General features: G+C 37.6%; 2 protein-coding genes across 3 annotated transcripts in view; both read left to right on the top strand.

Moving 5' to 3' along the window:
* Positions 1 to 4268: 4268 nt before the first annotated feature.
* LOC121325194 (telomeric repeat-binding factor 2-like) lies at positions 4269 to 12580 on the top strand. 2 transcript variants are annotated; one of them, XM_041267528.1, is made up of 11 exons: positions 4269 to 4453; positions 5940 to 6035; positions 6702 to 6832; positions 7325 to 7408; positions 7817 to 7954; positions 8171 to 8289; positions 8706 to 9059; positions 9424 to 9507; positions 10781 to 10863; positions 11106 to 11161; positions 12256 to 12580. In XM_041267528.1, the coding sequence occupies exons 2-11, from the start codon at positions 5996 to 5998 to the stop codon at positions 12412 to 12414; spliced, it is 1248 nt and encodes a 415-aa protein (XP_041123462.1). In that variant the 5' UTR covers positions 4269 to 4453; positions 5940 to 5995; the 3' UTR covers positions 12415 to 12580. The 2 variants fall into 2 exon arrangements, with proteins under 2 accessions (XP_041123462.1, XP_041123461.1); XM_041267527.1 differs by lacking the exon at positions 4269 to 4453 and adding an exon at positions 5353 to 5554.
* A 1328-nt stretch (positions 12581 to 13908) lies between these two features.
* Positions 13909 to 17818, top strand: part of LOC121326277 (transmembrane emp24 domain-containing protein 6-like) — a 3947-nt gene continuing 37 nt past the window's right edge. Inside the window, exons 1-4 of the mRNA XM_041269517.1 lie at positions 13909 to 14201; positions 15855 to 15981; positions 16555 to 16709; positions 17168 to 17818. The exon at positions 17168 to 17818 is cut by the window's right edge and continues 37 nt beyond it. Coding sequence (XP_041125451.1) covers positions 13989 to 14201; positions 15855 to 15981; positions 16555 to 16709; positions 17168 to 17401 — 729 coding nt within the window. The 5' untranslated portion in view covers positions 13909 to 13988 and the 3' untranslated portion in view covers positions 17402 to 17818. The remainder of the gene's footprint in view (positions 14202 to 15854; positions 15982 to 16554; positions 16710 to 17167) is intronic.

The following is a 17818-nucleotide window of genomic DNA, read 5'->3' as shown; positions in this document are numbered from 1 at the left end:
TATTTTAAAGCAAATGCTGCACAATCATGCAATTCCCGTAGACTATACTGTAGTGTGCATGCTCGTCATCCCTGCATTGCTACTGCTGTGTAATAGAAAATGGACACCTGTCAGGTTTGGTATACTTAGAGAATTTGTTAAGTGTACCATTTATGTTTTTAATTAATCTATCGCTTTTTATTTTTATTTTGGTCACCATATTTGAGATATACAGGGTGATTAGAAAGTAAGTTTACCACATCAATGATGTGGTGCATTCATGTGGAAAACTTACTTTATAATCACCCTGTGTATGTGTGTGTGTGTGTGTAAATCCTATTGCTGCGCTATCACTAGTTTTGTGTGCGGAATACTGTATTAAGATTTGGTTACCCATTAAGCCAGATAGCAAATGTTTTCAGGTTAATTTCTTAAAGGTTTCATTGTAGTGAATTCAGCTGAACTCTTAAGTATTCCTCCTCTATTGATTTATTACATGATGTAGTTTCTTCTGTATTTATAACTTTAGTAGTAAAAGGAGCAGAATTAAAGAACAGAGCTACCATATTATAAGTCAGACCATTATACCATGGTTAAAAGGCACTATAGTCTTGGCTCCCAGTTGCTCCAAAATGGCATTTCACTTGCACTAGTATTCTCGTTATCAGGCAGATTAGATCGTGAGTATTATTATTTAGCAGGTGCTTTTATCCAAAGCTGCTTGCAGAAATTAAACAAAATATAAAAATAATAATTTCAAAATGATTGAGGCAGCAGCAAAAAATGACAAAGAAAGTGTGACTGATCTTTACTTATTGTAAAAAGATCATTGGTTGTAATTAGGCATTGTTTGGACTTATGTGGAAAAGCATAATGCAACCTGCTTGTTCTATTACCATTTCAATTAGTGCAACTGGGCAGATTGGCAAGTGTACTTAGGACATAAGTAAACATTGTTGCGATACTGCAATTAAGGCTAAACAAAAGCTATATAGACATAGCTAGAATGCAGTCATTACTTTATCCTGTTAGATTGAGGGATGCCTAACCCACCCCCTCAAAAAAAGGCCACAGTACATTATCACTTGGAATTGTAAAGTCCATGTACAAAATATCCTGGTTTATTTCATGTTGCAGTATTTTTTTTTATATAAGCAAATAAATGAATGTACATTTGTTGTATTGCTTTAAACACCATTGTTGGTTCTCTAAATCCATCCTGCCCTAATGGCGGCAGCATATGTGAATCTAAACAGATGCCTACAACTTTACATTGTTAACATCCTGGCATTGGTTAAAAGTGTAAAAAGACTCTCTTCAAACTTTCAAGTCTGTTTTCAAAGCTTTTTTTTCAAAATGGCAGCTCTAGTGCACTGATACTCTAAGCATTATTTCCCACATAGTCAAACAGATAACACAGCAATAACGATCCATGATGTGGTACGGAACAGAAACACTAGAGCACTTTTTTTTGTTTTTTTAATCGCTCTTCCTGCAGCGATTTAGAGGACAGATCTCAAACCCCAGTGCACTAGAGCAGCCATTTTGAAAAGAGCTTTGAAACAGACTTTAAAGTTAGGAGTGTAAAAAGTTGTCAGGGTGTTAACAATGAAAGGAAAAATGACAGGTACGTTATTTAAACAGTTGCAGCAAATAAGGATGTATAATGCTATATTTTTCCAAAACCTGCTACTTACTCATTAAGTTTCCAATACAGTGGCAGAATACTTGTCTGTCTTGCCTCCCCTACTGTTGTGCCTCCATAAAAGTCAATGCAGATTGTAATGACAAACCAGGATTTTTAAATGGTCTAAAGCTCTTTGATACTGTACTGTTTTAGTACCTTTGGAGTGACTATGGTTTGAGTTGGTATCTATCCTGTCTTAAGAAGGCTTTCTCCATTTGCTAGAACACTAATAAATGTAAGCACTGTCTTATTCAATTAGTCTATTATATTGGAGCCTGACTGTTAGAATTCTGGTAAAGCTTGTGGTTGTGTGGGAAAGGGCTGAGTAGGGGTGGGGGGGTTATAAGAAACAGTGGGGTTTTTTTGTTGTTATTAGTGATGACAAGCTTGTTCCTATTCCAAGTTTTCCCATATTTTATAAACTTGTTTTGTAAGAGACACTGGAAGTGTTACTAATGTAATGAGCATGAAATGCAAGAGGGGGAAGACATAAACATAGATCAACTGTCTTTTTATTTGTTCACTGTCAATCAAAAGAAGTATATCGCAAAGATCTGTCTTTGTATCCCAAACTGTCTGTTTGCCATTAGTGTTTCTTATAAAATTGGTTAATAAAATGGTGCTAAACAGGGTTTTACAAATTTAATGCATTGCTGTCAAGGCATTTGCCAAAGTGTGTATCCTACAACAAATTATTCTGCTAACCGAGTTGCAATTATTCCAATGTATTGTTATTATAAATGATTGGTTATGCTATAGATTTATTTTGGTAAGACAAGGTATGGTAAGACAAGGAAAAACAATGTAGATAAAGAAACTGGAAATTTAATTTAGTTACTTGATTGTTGTTATGTCTTAAGTCTCTGTTTGCAGTTTGTTTATCATGATGTTGAATCCTTGGTATCAGGTACATATTGCAAAGACCCAAAGTGTGACTGTATTTTGTCCCCAAAATATAGGCTTTTGCATTGTATTTATCACTGTGGCTTCAGTGTTGCCTTTATTTCTTTCTGTCCTAGTCTCTTTTCACACTTTCAATTCCAGCAAGGTAAATTGTCCGCAGCAGTCTAATAAGAAAGGTTTGCAGGGGAGCAGTCCAAAGAACAATCGTCCTGACTGGTGCTTGATACAGACTTGTGTTTTCTGAAGGAAAATGTGCAGGTTCTCTATGCATATTTAATACTGTACATAACATTAATCAATAATGTATCTATAAATTGCTGATTCCTTTTTTTAACCTAATTAATATTCATACCTCATTATGTTACTGGTCATCATTGGTAGTTTCTCTACAATAAACAATGCAGTCAGAACTGTGACTTTGTATCCTAGATATACCAGTCATGCCCACAATAGGCAGGAAAGCTGGGATACAAAGCTGAAGTGGTGAATGGTAGTAAGATGCATAGTCTTTAAGGGACAACACACAGAGAAGTGTGAATAACATGGAAAAGAGAAGTGCACTGCTTCAGTGTATTACTTTTCAAGATGATCCAATGTTAAGAACTAATAATAAAGTGTAATGAAGGAAACTGATAAGGGAGTTGAAGGTGGGTAATAAACAAAAAAAGAGCTATCGTTAAATTAAAAAAAAAAAAAAAAAAAAAAAAAAAACACTGTAATAATGAGACTCAGCGCTCCAGATAAGGTTTTGGATCTGGGAGTAACTTACCCTCTCATTTTAACAAAGACAGTAACATGTATTTTCAGGGGGTAGAATGCCACATTACTGTAAAACTGTACAATCATGAATGGTAACTAGCCTTCCATTTTAACTGCACTTGTGTGTGTTCTACATTGTTCTGGATCGGCCCAGCACATTTTTCGAGGTATCACACTGACTTTGCAAATTAATTACATTACTTATAGTTTAACACTACATTCTTAATCTCAGTGCAAATACTAAACAGGACTAGCCAGATATTTGATACTCTTTGTTGGGTTGGTTTTTCTTCTGTAGTTTCCTAATAACTGAAGACATTGTATTCAGGGAGATGAAGTTTCAATGGAGTCAGACAAGCTGTGCAGCAAAATTGCTCTGAGTATTTTTTACGCATTCAATGTAAATGTAGTGCGTATTTAGGATTTATTTAACTGCAGGTACGCAGCTTATGTGGACCTCTGCTGTTACTTACATCCATTGTATGTGCTTGTACTATCGTAACTTGACAAACAGGGATGCCTTCGTATACATTCTGATGCTCCAATACAATGTGTACAAACCATATTTCTTAAAAATTGAAAAAGCGCTTCTCTTAAAGACTACCAAAAAAAAAAAACTACTTTTGCCATTATGTTAGGGTAACCATACGTCCCCGATTTCCGGGCACAGTCCCCGGATGAGGTACTGTGTCCGTGGTCAAACAATGTCCCCGAATACCTTTACTTTTAATATCTCGTTTTGATTAATATGTCTGATGCATAAATGCGTTAGAAAAATAGCCAGACCGTCTCTATTGTTTGTTGTTGTTGTTGTTGTTGTTGTTGTTATTAGATATATTACATAGCAAGATGGTACGGCACTATCGCAGTTGCCATAGCACCGACGTTGACTGAATGGTGTATGACGTAAATACATGTGTTCCGTTTTTATTGAGGCGGTTGTGCCAGACACTGAGAGATTCGGTGTAAACTGAAAATGGCGTTGTCAAAAATGCGCAACAACCAGTTTCAAAAGGATTTTCCATATTTATGACCAACTGGAAAAGAAGCAACTGTATATGTTCAATATGGAAGTCTATATTTTTCATTTTGAGAGGAGGCAGCACATTATATATAAACACTAAGGTACCGCTAAACATAAAGCTGCTCTTACAGCACGTTAGTTCAAGTTCTGTTACCGATTTTTTGTCGCGAAGTTGAGCCAACACAGGTTTAGTATGACTTTGCTGTGCAAGAAGGAACGTATACATATCACACCGTTAGACATAATCACAGTTTCAGAGCAGTGGACTGTACTTCCAGTTTAAATTAAAAAAAAAACCAACAATCAAAAGTTCTCTTGTGCACTGACAAAGTGTAAAGCAGCAATAAATGCAAATGTTTTTGCTCTATGGGCAAATGATCAACTAAATGGCGACCTCAAAGAGGTTAAATACGTGTCATTGTCAGCTGATGCATCGAGTCATGGACATGTAAAAATCGCTTACTGTGTGGGCTTGCTATTTCGAGGCTTACGATGGCAGTTCGTGTGCAAACTAAAATTGAGGATTTTCTCGAATTTGAAGGAGAGACGGCAGAACTTATTCTGTGCCTGCATGGCAGTAATGCTTCAGTTGAGAGGGTGTTTTCTGGCATGACCTGTGGACAGCAGAAAAATTCAGAAACAAGGGTGAAAGTCATGCTCATCGTCAAGACAAACTTCGCTTTGGCCTGTCTTGAGTTTTTAAGCACTAAGAAAGAACATTATAATTCTAAAACAGACACCCATCAGAGAAATACAGCTCCAGCGAGCTTCTCTAGAGCTGCCAGCATCAGGAATATTGGTTAATACAATTTTTTGTATGTGTGTCCCCGGATTTGGTTTACAAAATAGGGTCACCATATATTATGTTACTGTCGATCATCAAAACTGTATATAGATTTAAACTGACCTCATCAACATGGCCGCAAACAAAATGCCTTCACAAAGTTACACATACTAACAGTCTGGCCGTCGCGGGTCTTTTACGTCATTATCTGCAACGTTTTTTTTTGTAAACATGGCGGGACGGAGTGAGGCTGAGCCTTGCTGTAGCACTCGGGGTATCGGACCGGGTCAGGTTAAGTCCCTGGCTCCCGAAAAAGTCGTGGCTCGCTGGATTATAGATTACTATGTCTATTCTGCGATGTCAGCTTTTCGAGGCGGACTTTATGAAGATTTCTGTCAGATTCGCGATGTCGTTCAGGGTAACACTTGTTGTTGTTGTCTGTACATGAAGTATGTTAGTTTATATAAAGAATATCATAGATTAATATAAAGGATACACATGATTACCTTTATTTGATTATTTAGGTCAGGGGAAAACTGCTATTACAAAGGTTATTTAAGCTGTAATATTATGTTTATCGGAGCGTATCAGTGGCAGTTTACAATGTTATGATTCTCTGATCAGTCCCTTTTTGGTACTAAAGCAGTTTGATGTTTTGTCAGTACTGCGTGATACTGATGCATGTAACAACTTCCTTATGGTTTATGCATGACGTTATACAGATGCAATCATGTTTTGTAGTGTAAATCGTAACCAGCATTACAGTAGCTCAGTAAATAACGATGTTTTTTTTTTATTTTTAGACGTGATAGTTCTCCCATTTGAACAGTCGGGGGAGGTGGCCAGAAAGCTTCGTGCAATGCAGTTTATGTCACGAATCAATGATGGAGAGAATCTGAGTAAGTTTTTCAGAGCTAACATCAAACCATGCTTATAATTTTGTCGTGCCTTTTTCATGCTTTCTCCAACAGTATTGGCCTAATACGCTTGCAAAAGTAGGTGGTACGTCATTATCTTCCAGTTCTGCTGTAGCTCATGCATGAAAAACGTGTGGCATTTTTGTCATGGCGTTACTTTTATGTTTTTGTTTTTTCAAGAAACACGTCTGACTCTCAGTCTTGTTCCTCTATAATATATAATGACTGTTAACTGTGTGGGAGGCAGTGTGGTCCAGTGGTTAAAGTCCAGGAATTGTAACCAGAAGGTCACTGGTTCAAATCCCACCTCTGCCACTGACTGACTCACTGTGTGACCCTGAGCAAGTCCTCCTTGTGCTCCATCCTGTGGATCAATGTCCTATTGTAAGTGACTCTGCATATAATGCTTTGTGATGGTGGTCCACTATGAAAGGTGGTATGTAAAAATAAAGATGTTATTATTATTGTTAATTAGCAGAATGATGGGGGTGAAATAAATTGATTCAGTTTACATATGGCAGGATCATATGCCCTTGTTTCTGTACTTAAATGAGCAATGAAAAAAAAACGTACAGCTCATGCCATGAAAGTCGCTGATATCATTGTTTTCTTTTGATTCTAATATGTGAGCTCCACTGTCTCTTCCAGGTTATCGGTTTGATTCAGAGGGGGATCTGACTCCCCTGGAGTCTGCCTTCAGACTTTTATACGTGATAGATGAAGAGGTGGTGCTGCCTCAGGACCTAGTGGGAAGGGTCTCTAACTCAATCAGAGAAATGGTAAAATCTGATTAATTTTCTAACAAAAAGTACCTCTCAAGTGGACCAAATTCTGGGGAGGTTTTCTCCATTTGTGGTTGATACACATAAAAAACTCATTTTATTGAGAAAACGCTGCCAGGATGGTGTGGTGTGCAAGCAAAAGAGCTGTGTAACTCTGCATGGTGTGAAAATGTCTGGTGTTTTAATATGCCTATTTTGATGTCCTTTGACCTATTTTTTTCCCAAAGTGGGGGATGACCTGGGCAGTATTTTCATAGATTGAAAGCTTGAGCTGAATTGACTGCTTTAAAATAAGACTTAACCATGCTACTTTAAAATTAGTTTGTTTCACAAGGGTCAAGGGCTACCATAACAAATGATTATCTCCACCATATGGGATGCATATTCCAAAACTCAACTGTTAAAGATGACATATGAAATCTACATACATACAGGACATTTTTGTACCTCTTCGGAATCATTAATTTTAGTATGTTTGTATTTTTGCAGGCTGTGATTGTGTGTATTAAACAAAAGAAGTTTGAGAAGGCTAGTTGTATACTGAAGAACCATTTCCCGAGTGACACTGCTAAGGTTAGTTGCCATGTTGATTTAAATGTAGTTGTGAAGGAATTGATGCCAGAACCTCATATATTAGGGCTATAACAATATGCATGTATGTATGGCTACAAAATATTAGTAAATACAGAATTGTGTTGTATTAACATTAAAAGTAAATGGTGCTTTAGATGTGTTTTTACAACCCAGTGTTTCAGTTGCTCGGGTGCTGTTTTGGTGGGTGTTGTGTGGATGGGGGATACATGTTGTCTTACTGAGATCTGACTGAACCGCCTTGCGCAGGGAAGGGAGTGAATCGGTGGAGCAGAGAGATCAGTTAAATCCTGTGCAGTGGCTGTGATGCTTTAGTCACAGGGAAGACCACAAGCGCCTTGACTTGCTTCACCCCTCCTCAGTTGACTTCTTTTCTTTTTCTTTATTTAGAAAACCTTATTGCTGGGCATTATCCAGCAGAAGAAGTGTATCAACCCTGCTTTAAAGAAGACATATGAGCAGTTCAGGGAGGAAATGTTTCAGTTCACTGAGAGTCTTGTCGGTTTCTCTGAGCCCTTCTTACTCAAGGTTTGTTTACGAAAAAATGATTATTCCAGCAAAGAATATACATTTTGGAAAGATAGCTGTATGTATTGTTGCTTGGTTCTGCAAGGCAGAACTTGCTCTAAATTGCTTAAGAGTAGAAATTCCTGGTTTATCAGAAACAAGGTTGACTGTCTCTTGATTTATCTTTGAAAGCAAGTCACTGTCTTTATTCCTTACATAACTTGTTATTTTTTTAAGACTGCAAAACATCGCATTGACACAGGAAGCTCAGTTAGAGAAACGGAAACTAAACAAGCAGCTATAGAAGAGCCCCATTCCTCATCAGAAGCTAAACATGTGGAATCTTCTGTCCACAGGTATGTAAGGTTGTAGATTATAATTATATAGGGAGTGTTTTAGATCAACTTAATTTTCACTTTATAGCAAATGGGCTGGTCAAAAGTTATACATTATTTCTAATAAGTAGTCAGAATAAAAACACATAAACACATCAGCTATTATCTCTTCGAATGTCACACTAATGTTTATATTCAGAGAATAGCTTATAGTGTTGAACTTAAGAGGTATCAGAATCTGGAACTGTATGTTATGTACAAATATCACGTTTTGCATACTGTGGTTATCCTAGGTCATGGGGATCTCCTATTTCATGATATTGATATCTCTGTTTTTGTATTTGAAGCCTTTTCATGGCTGCTATTTTAACGACTGAATGTAATACCAATCTATTGTAGTATTCTAAACTGCTGTTTATGTTGCCTCTGATTTTTAGGGAACCCTCGACAACCTGGACCACCTTTGGCCGCTTGGTCCTCAAAGCTGCCTTCTGTGCCATGTCCACGATGGAGGACCCAAGCTTAGAGTTCACACGCCTGGAGGAGACGGATCTTGACCCGCAAGGAGCCGAGAGACCCAGCAACTCACCAAGAAGTTCTAGGAGCCAGGAGTCAGTGTCCAAGCCAGACACCCCTAAACAACAGAGACGCATGCAGACCGTGTCCCGCCTGTTACTGGAGCAGGACAGCCAGACGGAGACAGAGAGTGAGGGTGTGGAGGCCAGCCCACACAGGAGCCACACCCCGTCCCGCTGGCAGCAGCACCATAGCAACAACACTCCACAGAAAAGGTAAAGCGCTGCTTGGCACTGAAACTTTATCAAGAGAAACGGGTAACCAATTGTAATGAAACTTGATAAGGACAGTATGTTGTACAAGCTATTGAATCAGAATATGGGGTTATATGGAGATGTAGGTTGTGATGCCTATATTCATGATACTGATAAAAGAAAAGGTAAAAAAAAAAAAAAAAAAAAAAATCCATAACTGAGCATTGGGCAGGATCTCGACTTCCGCTAATGCAGGTCATGATGGTTTTTTTGATTTTGGATCTTGGCAATAATTGGCAGTCAGTATGGAAGGTAATGAGAGAGGACTTTGATCTTCAATCATTTAGGGTCTTGTGAAGCTAGTGACTGTGAAATCCCTTCTTAGGAGTCCAGCTGTGCTGATCCAGGAAGAGTCTGATGATACGGATGACTCCATCATTTTACAGAATAATTTAGTACCAAGGAAAAGGTAGGAACCCCATTAAATATGCATTGATTTATCCAGCAAAGGCTAGTAGGGAAAACAGATTGTAAGTTCTCAATAACACATGAGAAGGTGTTGGCACCTTGTGCCTCCAAATGCACTCGGGAGGTGGGTTGTATCAGTACAGCCCACGCCTGCAAGTGTGTTATTGCACTTCTACAACGTCTTTACAAAAATAAAAGCAAAAGACTAGATTTTAAGCTTTAAATTACGATTTACTGAATGCATCCTTCCACTAATGCTAAATAGTCCCTATACTTTGGCTGTTGAGGGCTATTAATTGGCTAGACCTTATTACTATTTAATTCATTGTTAATTTACTTTGCAGATATGCAAATGTGTTTACATATTTAGTTATTAATATACTGCCACTTGAAGGTATTGTTTTGTCTAAAAAGAAAAACTAGAATTTTTCAGTAAAACTGCCTACTTGTATGTTTTATGAACATTGATATGTACATTTGAAATTACAGTTGCCCTACAATATTCACTTTCTGCAGTTTTACATTTTAAACGCCAAGCCTTCATTTGTTCTCGCCAGACTAGCTCAGCACATCCACTGAACTCAAAGGGGCAGCGGCTTGCTTTCTTGCTGGGTACCACTTATACTAAACACCAACAAAACTGTTGACTGCATTCGAGCACACACTGATGCCTACAGTTACTCTACTGTTGTGTACTGTTGCGTCCCTTGGTAATTGAGGTCTATTGCAATTACGCTTAACCCTGGTTTTAGAAACTTATTCCGCTGCATTCGCTACTAAAGTGTAAGGATTTAAAAGCATTCTTGCGGTTGCTGACCAGATCCTTTTAAAGAAAAGACATCCAAGGAGATTGATTGGCATTTTAAATGTGTACGATTCTGTTTACTCTGAAGTGTTAGACTAACGAATAATTATGGGGAAAAAAAAGCTTACTGTGGGCCTGTAGCTCTTAACAACCAGCTGTAATGGCACATCATTTCACTTTTAAAAGATGTTGACCAGATGTGCGTTTGGAATGAAATTAGGTCTGAACGATTGGCTGTACTGTTAACTGTAAGGTTTTGGAATGTCAGCAGCTTATCGGATTGCAGGACATTTCCAAGCCATTTTATCAGTGTGTTTTGTAGAATGCTGCAGTGCACTGAATATGAAAACCAAATATGGTTACGTTTAATTCTGCATTTAAATGTAACCTGTTATCTTTAGAATATTGCTATCCAGAATATTTGGTACTAATATTTCTGAAAGCAGTCTCTTCTCTGTCTTCATTTTAGGTTAAATGTGTCCAGCCCAGTGAGAGAGGAAAAGGAGTCCTGGAGTGATGAAGAATCTTTATTCAACCCAAGAATAGGACATAGTAAATTTTGTTTTGCTTTCAAACTACCAACTATATTACTTAACCAATCCTTATAGGAGTTAGTTTTTATTCACTCTTTCCAAATGACAACAGTACATGCTCGTTTTTATGATGTACTGTAGCGTAAAATAAAGGAAGTACAAAACTCAAGGGGAATTTAACCCCATAGTTAAATTGGGGTATGTGGGTCCCAAGTGAAGACTTTAGAAATTTGTAATACTCTTTTTGTTTTCTCTTCTTAGACTACGAAAGTACAGCATTAGATGAAGGCAGTGTTATTGGGCATAATACAAAAAAGGTAAGAAACATTTTCAACTTCTCAAAATCAGAAAGGCACCCTTGGCCAAAATATCTCATTATTTAAACTGGTCTGCTTGGTTTAGACAGCATGTTCTTGTTTGGGTAGCACTGCTCAAGTGACACAGCTACTTCATATATTTGAAAGGAGAGGGGATGGGGAGGGATCTAGTCGGGGATACCAAGGTATTTAAAGACAATAACTAAGCAAAATAAATATTCAACAGTTCACTGCTTCCAACATGATTGTTGGCAGGCATGTGGTGGTCACACAGAATACTGGTATGTAAACAATAGACAGTAAAGCAGGTTTGACAGCTGGGACCCTCTTCTCTGCGTGCACTGTGCACTGTTGGGTATTTGCATATTACCCCATTTTTCCATCAAAAAACGACGGTGCTATCTCTAAAATAGGTTAAAATATACCCCTCCACTAACTGGGCAGAGAGGCAGTGCTTCCTAGTAGAACATGTCATGCTAATATTGATTGTGAGGGAACATAATTTCTGGCTTACTTTATAATTTTATGTATTTGATGGAAAAATTAATCTTCTAATTTTACTAGAAAAAAGTAAAATTAAGCATGGGAAGTGTTTTACATTTCAACATCTGCATTGCTGCATTATGGGATTGATGGATTTTGAGATTGCCTCGCAAGTCAGGCTATGAGTGCTAGTACTTCTATATAATAACCATGCTGGCTTCCATTTTTTCTAGTGTGTCCCTGGTAAAGCTGTAGCATCTGAAGCTGCACAGCAGAAATAATTTGACTTTTATCAGGATTGTCTTTTTGAAAGCATTCTTAGTGTTAACTGTAAAAGTTTGAATGTTTTTCTTGTCACTCCATGAGGATGTAAACTTTCAAACCCCCAGCTACTGTACAATCTCCACTTTTAATGAATTATTTCTGATGAAACAAAATGAGCGACAATCCTTTCTAAATAGCCAAAGTTAACACTGCTGTTTAGGTGTCAACATGTCTTGGCATTACCAGGAGCCACTCTGGTGTTGGTGACCAAAGCAAGAAAATTAACCTTGGTCTGTTGGCTTTCTGTGAGGGAACTGTATTAAAACTCTTTCCTTTTCTTTCTGCAGAAGTGGACCTGGGAAGAGACCATGTGGGTTAAGAAAGGGGTGACCAAATTCGGGGAAGGCAATTGGAAGGCAATTCAGCTAAGCTACCCATTTGTGGGAAGGACAACTGTAATGATCAAAGATCGATGGAGAACGATGAAAAAGCTTAAAATGATTTAGTTAAAATGCTCCACAGATGCTGTATTTCTGTAGAGGGTTACGTCCTTCTTCTTTACACTTAGGGTTTTAATTTTTAGGTTTTAATTTTTTGTTTAGTTGAGTTTGTAGTTGTTTATGGATCAATTATTGCATGTTTTTAAACCGGCACACAAGTAAAAAAAAATAAATATAAATTTTTAAAGCAATAAAAAATGTGTTCATTTCTTTATATACTTATTATGATTTATTCAGAAAGTGTGTATTATGTGGTTTTTCTTACAAAACATATACAATGCTCCAGTTCAGACTATTAAAGAATAGTCAGTAAATATTTAGCATCGCTGTAAAATGGTGCCCCTAGTGTTTAGGATATTGGGCTGTTCAGTGGGTGTGGTGCTGGTACTAAACAGATTGTCCAGAGGTTTTTTTCTTTAGATGCTGGTGGAATGCTTTTGAAAAAAAGAAAAAAAAAATAGGCTCCCTTGTAGCCATCTCTCTTACACTGTTAGAGGTTTTCTTGCCTCTAAGCTGGTCTAAACAATAGACTGGTCATAAAAATTAAGCTTAAGCTGGTTTGACCCTTCATGAACCAAATGAGGCAAACAGTGTTACGAAGCAAAGGTTCATTAGGTTCAGTTGAACCATTATACGTGACCTTGAACTCGGACATTGACAGTGACGAAGTGTAATAATTTTACCTACACTATCCAATTTGTAGATGAAAAAAAGTTTTCGTGAATATTTTAATACACAAAATTATAAAGTAAGCTGGAAATTATGTTCCCTCACAATCAATATTAGCATGACATGTTCTACTAGGAAGCATTGCCTCTCTGCCCAGTTAGTGGAGGGGTATATTTTAACCTATTTTAGAGATAGCACCGTCGTTTTTTGATGGAAAAATTGGGTAATATGCAAATACCCAACAGTGCACAGTGCATGCAGAGGAGGGTCCCAGCTGTCAAACCTGCTTTATTGTCTATTGTTTACATGCTAGTATTCTGTGTGATCACCACATGCCTGGCAACAATCGTGTTGGAAGCAGTGAACTGTTGAATATTTATTTTGCTTAGTTATTGTCTTTAAATACCTTGGTATCCCCGACTAGATCCCTCCCCATCCCCTCTCCTTTCAAATATATGAAGTAGCTGTGTCACTTGAGCAGTGCTACCCCAACATGTTATCCAGTTTCTAGGAATAGGCCTTCAAAAGTCTACTTGATAAGTGACAATATTTCAATCATAGCTTGTGCTCCGTCTTTCGGGTGAGACATTGTAAGTGACTGCAGCTGATGCATAGTTCGCACACCTTAAACTCTAAGTCTTGGATAAAGGCTTCTGCTAAACAAACATAATAATTATCATTCAGTAGGTACTTTTTTTTGTGAATCACAAACACTTGTATTGCTGAGCACATTTTCTCACGCAGCAGCTGCAGATATACCCAAAAAGTACTTGCTGCAAAAAGGAAAGGGTTTAGAGGGAGGAGATTAGAAAAGTTAATCATTCTCCAGGTGTGAAGGAGGTGTCAGCATTCAGCATCTGAAACAAACCTTCCTGTTCACCCCATGTGTGAGACAGCAGTTTCTTGAGAAGATGCTGAAGCCCGGCGTAGTGTGTGTTGCAGTGTTTGTAATCCTGTGTGTCGGGGGATGGTGTCAGAATTCGGAGCCCCTAGCTGTCCATGGAGAGCAGTCCTTATTCCGGGGGTCTGACCGGTATGACTTCTCCTATGTGCTCCCCGCAGCTGCACTGGAGTGTTTCTGGCATTTTGCACACCAGAGTGGGAATTTTTACTTCAGTTACGAGGTAAGGGTTTCTCATTGAATGATCCTGCAACAGTGCACTCTATTGAGGATATTATATCACAAAGAGCTTTAAATAGATGCAGTGACCAACAGTCCTGCAAAAAACAAAGTGTTGGTGATACAATCACGTTTAGCGTCAGATAACAGTTTTTTGCTTTTTCCAAACATTGAGATTTACACAGAATACATGCAGTGTATGCATGCATACTTTTGAAACAAGTTGATTCAAGTTCTTGAAATCAGTCTGCCTACAGGTTTCGCTCACTGCTGTGGGGAAAGTGCACTTCACTGTCCTACTGGAAAGGTGCCTGGCAGGGACTAGCCAGGGTGGCCCTTGCTTCCAGGGTTTAGTAGATTAAGCAGGTGGGACCACGTGAAAATAGGTGATTGGCTTGACGGTGGTTGTATGTTGAACTTCAGTTCTCCTGATCAGTAAATGGATTATAATTTTAAAAAAAAAATACTAGTATAGTGGGCTTTGATGAGCTCAAAGATCTTCAACTTTTCTTTGGCACATAAATGTCATGTTTATGGATTTCTAATAAAATGTGTATTTACATATTTTGTGCTTTAGTAGCTGAATACAAATTAAGATATTGCAGTTCATTCAGGAGGAAGTCTATTTTAGTATCTGTAAGCTGCCAATGTCAGCCCAGTGGTGAGTTGTTCTATCTGTGTGATGGGGATTTGGAGAAATAACCTATAGATCTCAGTACACAAAGCTTATGTGAGAAATACCGACAAAGGGTCATCTTTAAAAACAAAGTAGAAAAAAAGAAGAGGCAAATATCCTCAAGGGTAAAACTTTCTAGAATAGCGGTCTGGGTATATAGTTTAAAGGCTGATCAAATGCTTTTGCTAGTACTGTCTGACATATTTGTCTGCTTGACTTTGTTACTTATAAATCTTATCTTTTCTTAGAGTATTATTAATAATACAGCTTATCTTCATCTTCCATTAAGTACTAAGTAAACTAAAGAATAGTAATCCCTTTTCCAGGTTTCCAAGTGCTATCAATAAACGTTGCCAGGAATAGATTGATTACTTGTAAAAACTTCTTTCCACAAGAATTACAAAAATGCATTTTATTTACAGTGGAGTTTTAATGCTGGGCATTCCAGTCAATATTCCCTGCACCTTACCGAGGTTCAAACCTTTAGAAAGCTTTCTTTAAGGCCCCTATTCACAGTGTTTTGAGAAATGTTTAAGGACTGTTTTTATAAACATGCTCTTGCTTTAAAATGCTGTGTAAAGTGAGATTAAACTAATAAGACCGATCTCAAAAAGTGGATAGTTTAATACAGCACAGAATATATATATATATATATATATATATATATATATATATATATATATATATATATATATATGAGCTTATACGCGAAGTATAGGAACCTAGTAATGACGTCGAGTAAACGACTCTTTACTAATCAATGACATAGAATGACGAGTAATAATTTGTAAATTATCTTTAATAATGCTATATTATTATGTATAGACAGAAGTTATTCAAGGTGTACTCTTGGAGCAATTAATACTGAGGTGTTGTTTGAACTGTATTTGCTGTAAGTATATAAATGTGGAGTTGTGTGCAGTCGATGCTGTTGGGTTCAGTTGTATTTAGCTGGTTCCTGTGATATGTGTTTGTGTGCAGGTTCAGTGGGTGACTGGGATTGGGAAGGACAGGCACATCGCTGCCACTGTGAACTCTCCAGAGGGGCTCCTCCTGGGCACCTCACAGGATATACGGGGCCAAATCAACTTTAGGACCAAAGAGACAGGTACCAGATTTCCATGAGAGCAAGCTGGGGGGTTCATTTCCTTTTTTGTGATTGTTCAAGTGCTTTTATTGTTCAAGCCAATTTAATTGACCAACAGTGACTTCTAGTTAAGTAATGTGTTGCCACTGTGTAACAGAAAATTGCAAATTGCAATTTTAATAAATGATGTGTTGGAATTGATTTTAAAAACACACTGGAAATGGAATTGACCACAACCCTGCTTGAGAGAGAATTTTTTTCTTAACATTTTCTAGGATGTCCTTGTTTTCAAAGGTCCACCATCACTCACTGCATACGAGGCATCTACAAGATGTTTTAGATAAATTATTATAAATGTGCTATGTATTGCATGTGTTTCTTCATTTTAATATGAAATTTAAAATTACACATTTATATTTTCATACCACAGTAAATTTCAAAATCTGATTTAGCTCTTCATCCATATCTGTAACAGAATCAATCAAACATTTGCAGTTAAGTCAAAGACACTTTTTTCCCCCCAATAGTTTGACCTGATTATGTTAACAAAACATGCTTTTATAATGTTATTTTCTTTTTTCCCCCCGGCCTCAGGGTTTTTTCAGATCTGTTTGAGCAACTTTCACAACCGTTTCGGGTCCATGCAAGTGTTCCTAAACTTTGGGGTCTATTACGATGGATTTACAGAAACGCAGCATCAAAAAGAACAAGAAAAAAAACAACTGAATGACACACTGGCTACAATTGAGGTAGGAAGCCTAAAGCCATTGAGAAAAAGAGCACAATACTGGTAGTTCCACAAGGTAACAACATTGTCTGTCCATTCATTCACATTTGTTGAATTTTCTGGGATGTATTTTTTTTAAGTTAGGAGTATGCTACCATGTAGCTATTCTATTTATCCAGAACGTTAAACACATAATCGCCAAATCTGTAATAAAACTTAAAATATTTTGACAAACCTTTTCTATAGTAAAGCAGTCAGTTTTGTCTCAAACTTTTGTTTAGTATTTCTGAATCCATTTATTTACTTCTGCACTGTATAACATTTACATTGAGCTGCATATCCAAGGATGTGAAGCTCAATGGAAAGAGACATCTGTTAAGGTTACAAATATCTGGGGGAGATAAGAGGTAATTTATTAACCTGATACAACCTTGGGAGGACACACACTTGTACATGACCGTGTTTTTGTTTGTTTTCCAGACGAGTGCTGCCAGGGTGCAGAGCTCTATATTTCACATGTGGAGATACTACAACTTTGCCAGGATGCACCAGGGGGCTGATTATTATCTGCTGCTGTCTAACTACAACTACGTAGCCTGGTGGTCTGCCGCTCAGAGCCTGGTGATCGTATTGTCTGGCTTTCTACAGCTTTACTTCCTCAAGCGTCTCTTCTACACAAAAACTACAACAGAGACAGAGAAGCCAAGGTGCTAATGCTGTCAAATTCCCTCTTAAAACTGATCAGGATTGAGGTGTTATTTAGGTGGAATGCCTTAAAAGGGTTTAGACGTACAAAGGTGCATTAAAACAAATAGAGCAAGTAGCTTCAGGTTTATTTTCCCTTACATTTTCAATGTACTTGTAATTCTTCAAAGTTATGTGCGTCTATCTCCGTGCCTACTGGTAGTGATAGAGATGCATCAATTTAATCTGTGTTATCGTAATAATATTTGTATTCAATCTAATTTAGAGATTGCAGATTGTCTATTTTTTTTTAAAGCGACATCTTTGAGGGGTTATGGGACACTACTGCTAGCTATGGAGATAGCATCTGCAGCACTTCGAACTGAAAGACAAATTATAACTTGTGGCTACTTTGATAAGGCGCAGGGCTTTACAGTACAATTCAGA

This window comes from Polyodon spathula, chromosome 13 (genome assembly GCF_017654505.1).
Source record: "Polyodon spathula isolate WHYD16114869_AA chromosome 13, ASM1765450v1, whole genome shotgun sequence".
Classification (NCBI taxonomy): domain Eukaryota; kingdom Metazoa; phylum Chordata; class Actinopteri; order Acipenseriformes; family Polyodontidae; genus Polyodon; species Polyodon spathula.
The sequence above is the reverse complement of the archived record's forward strand: the minus strand, read 5'-3'. Positions and strand labels throughout refer to the sequence as shown.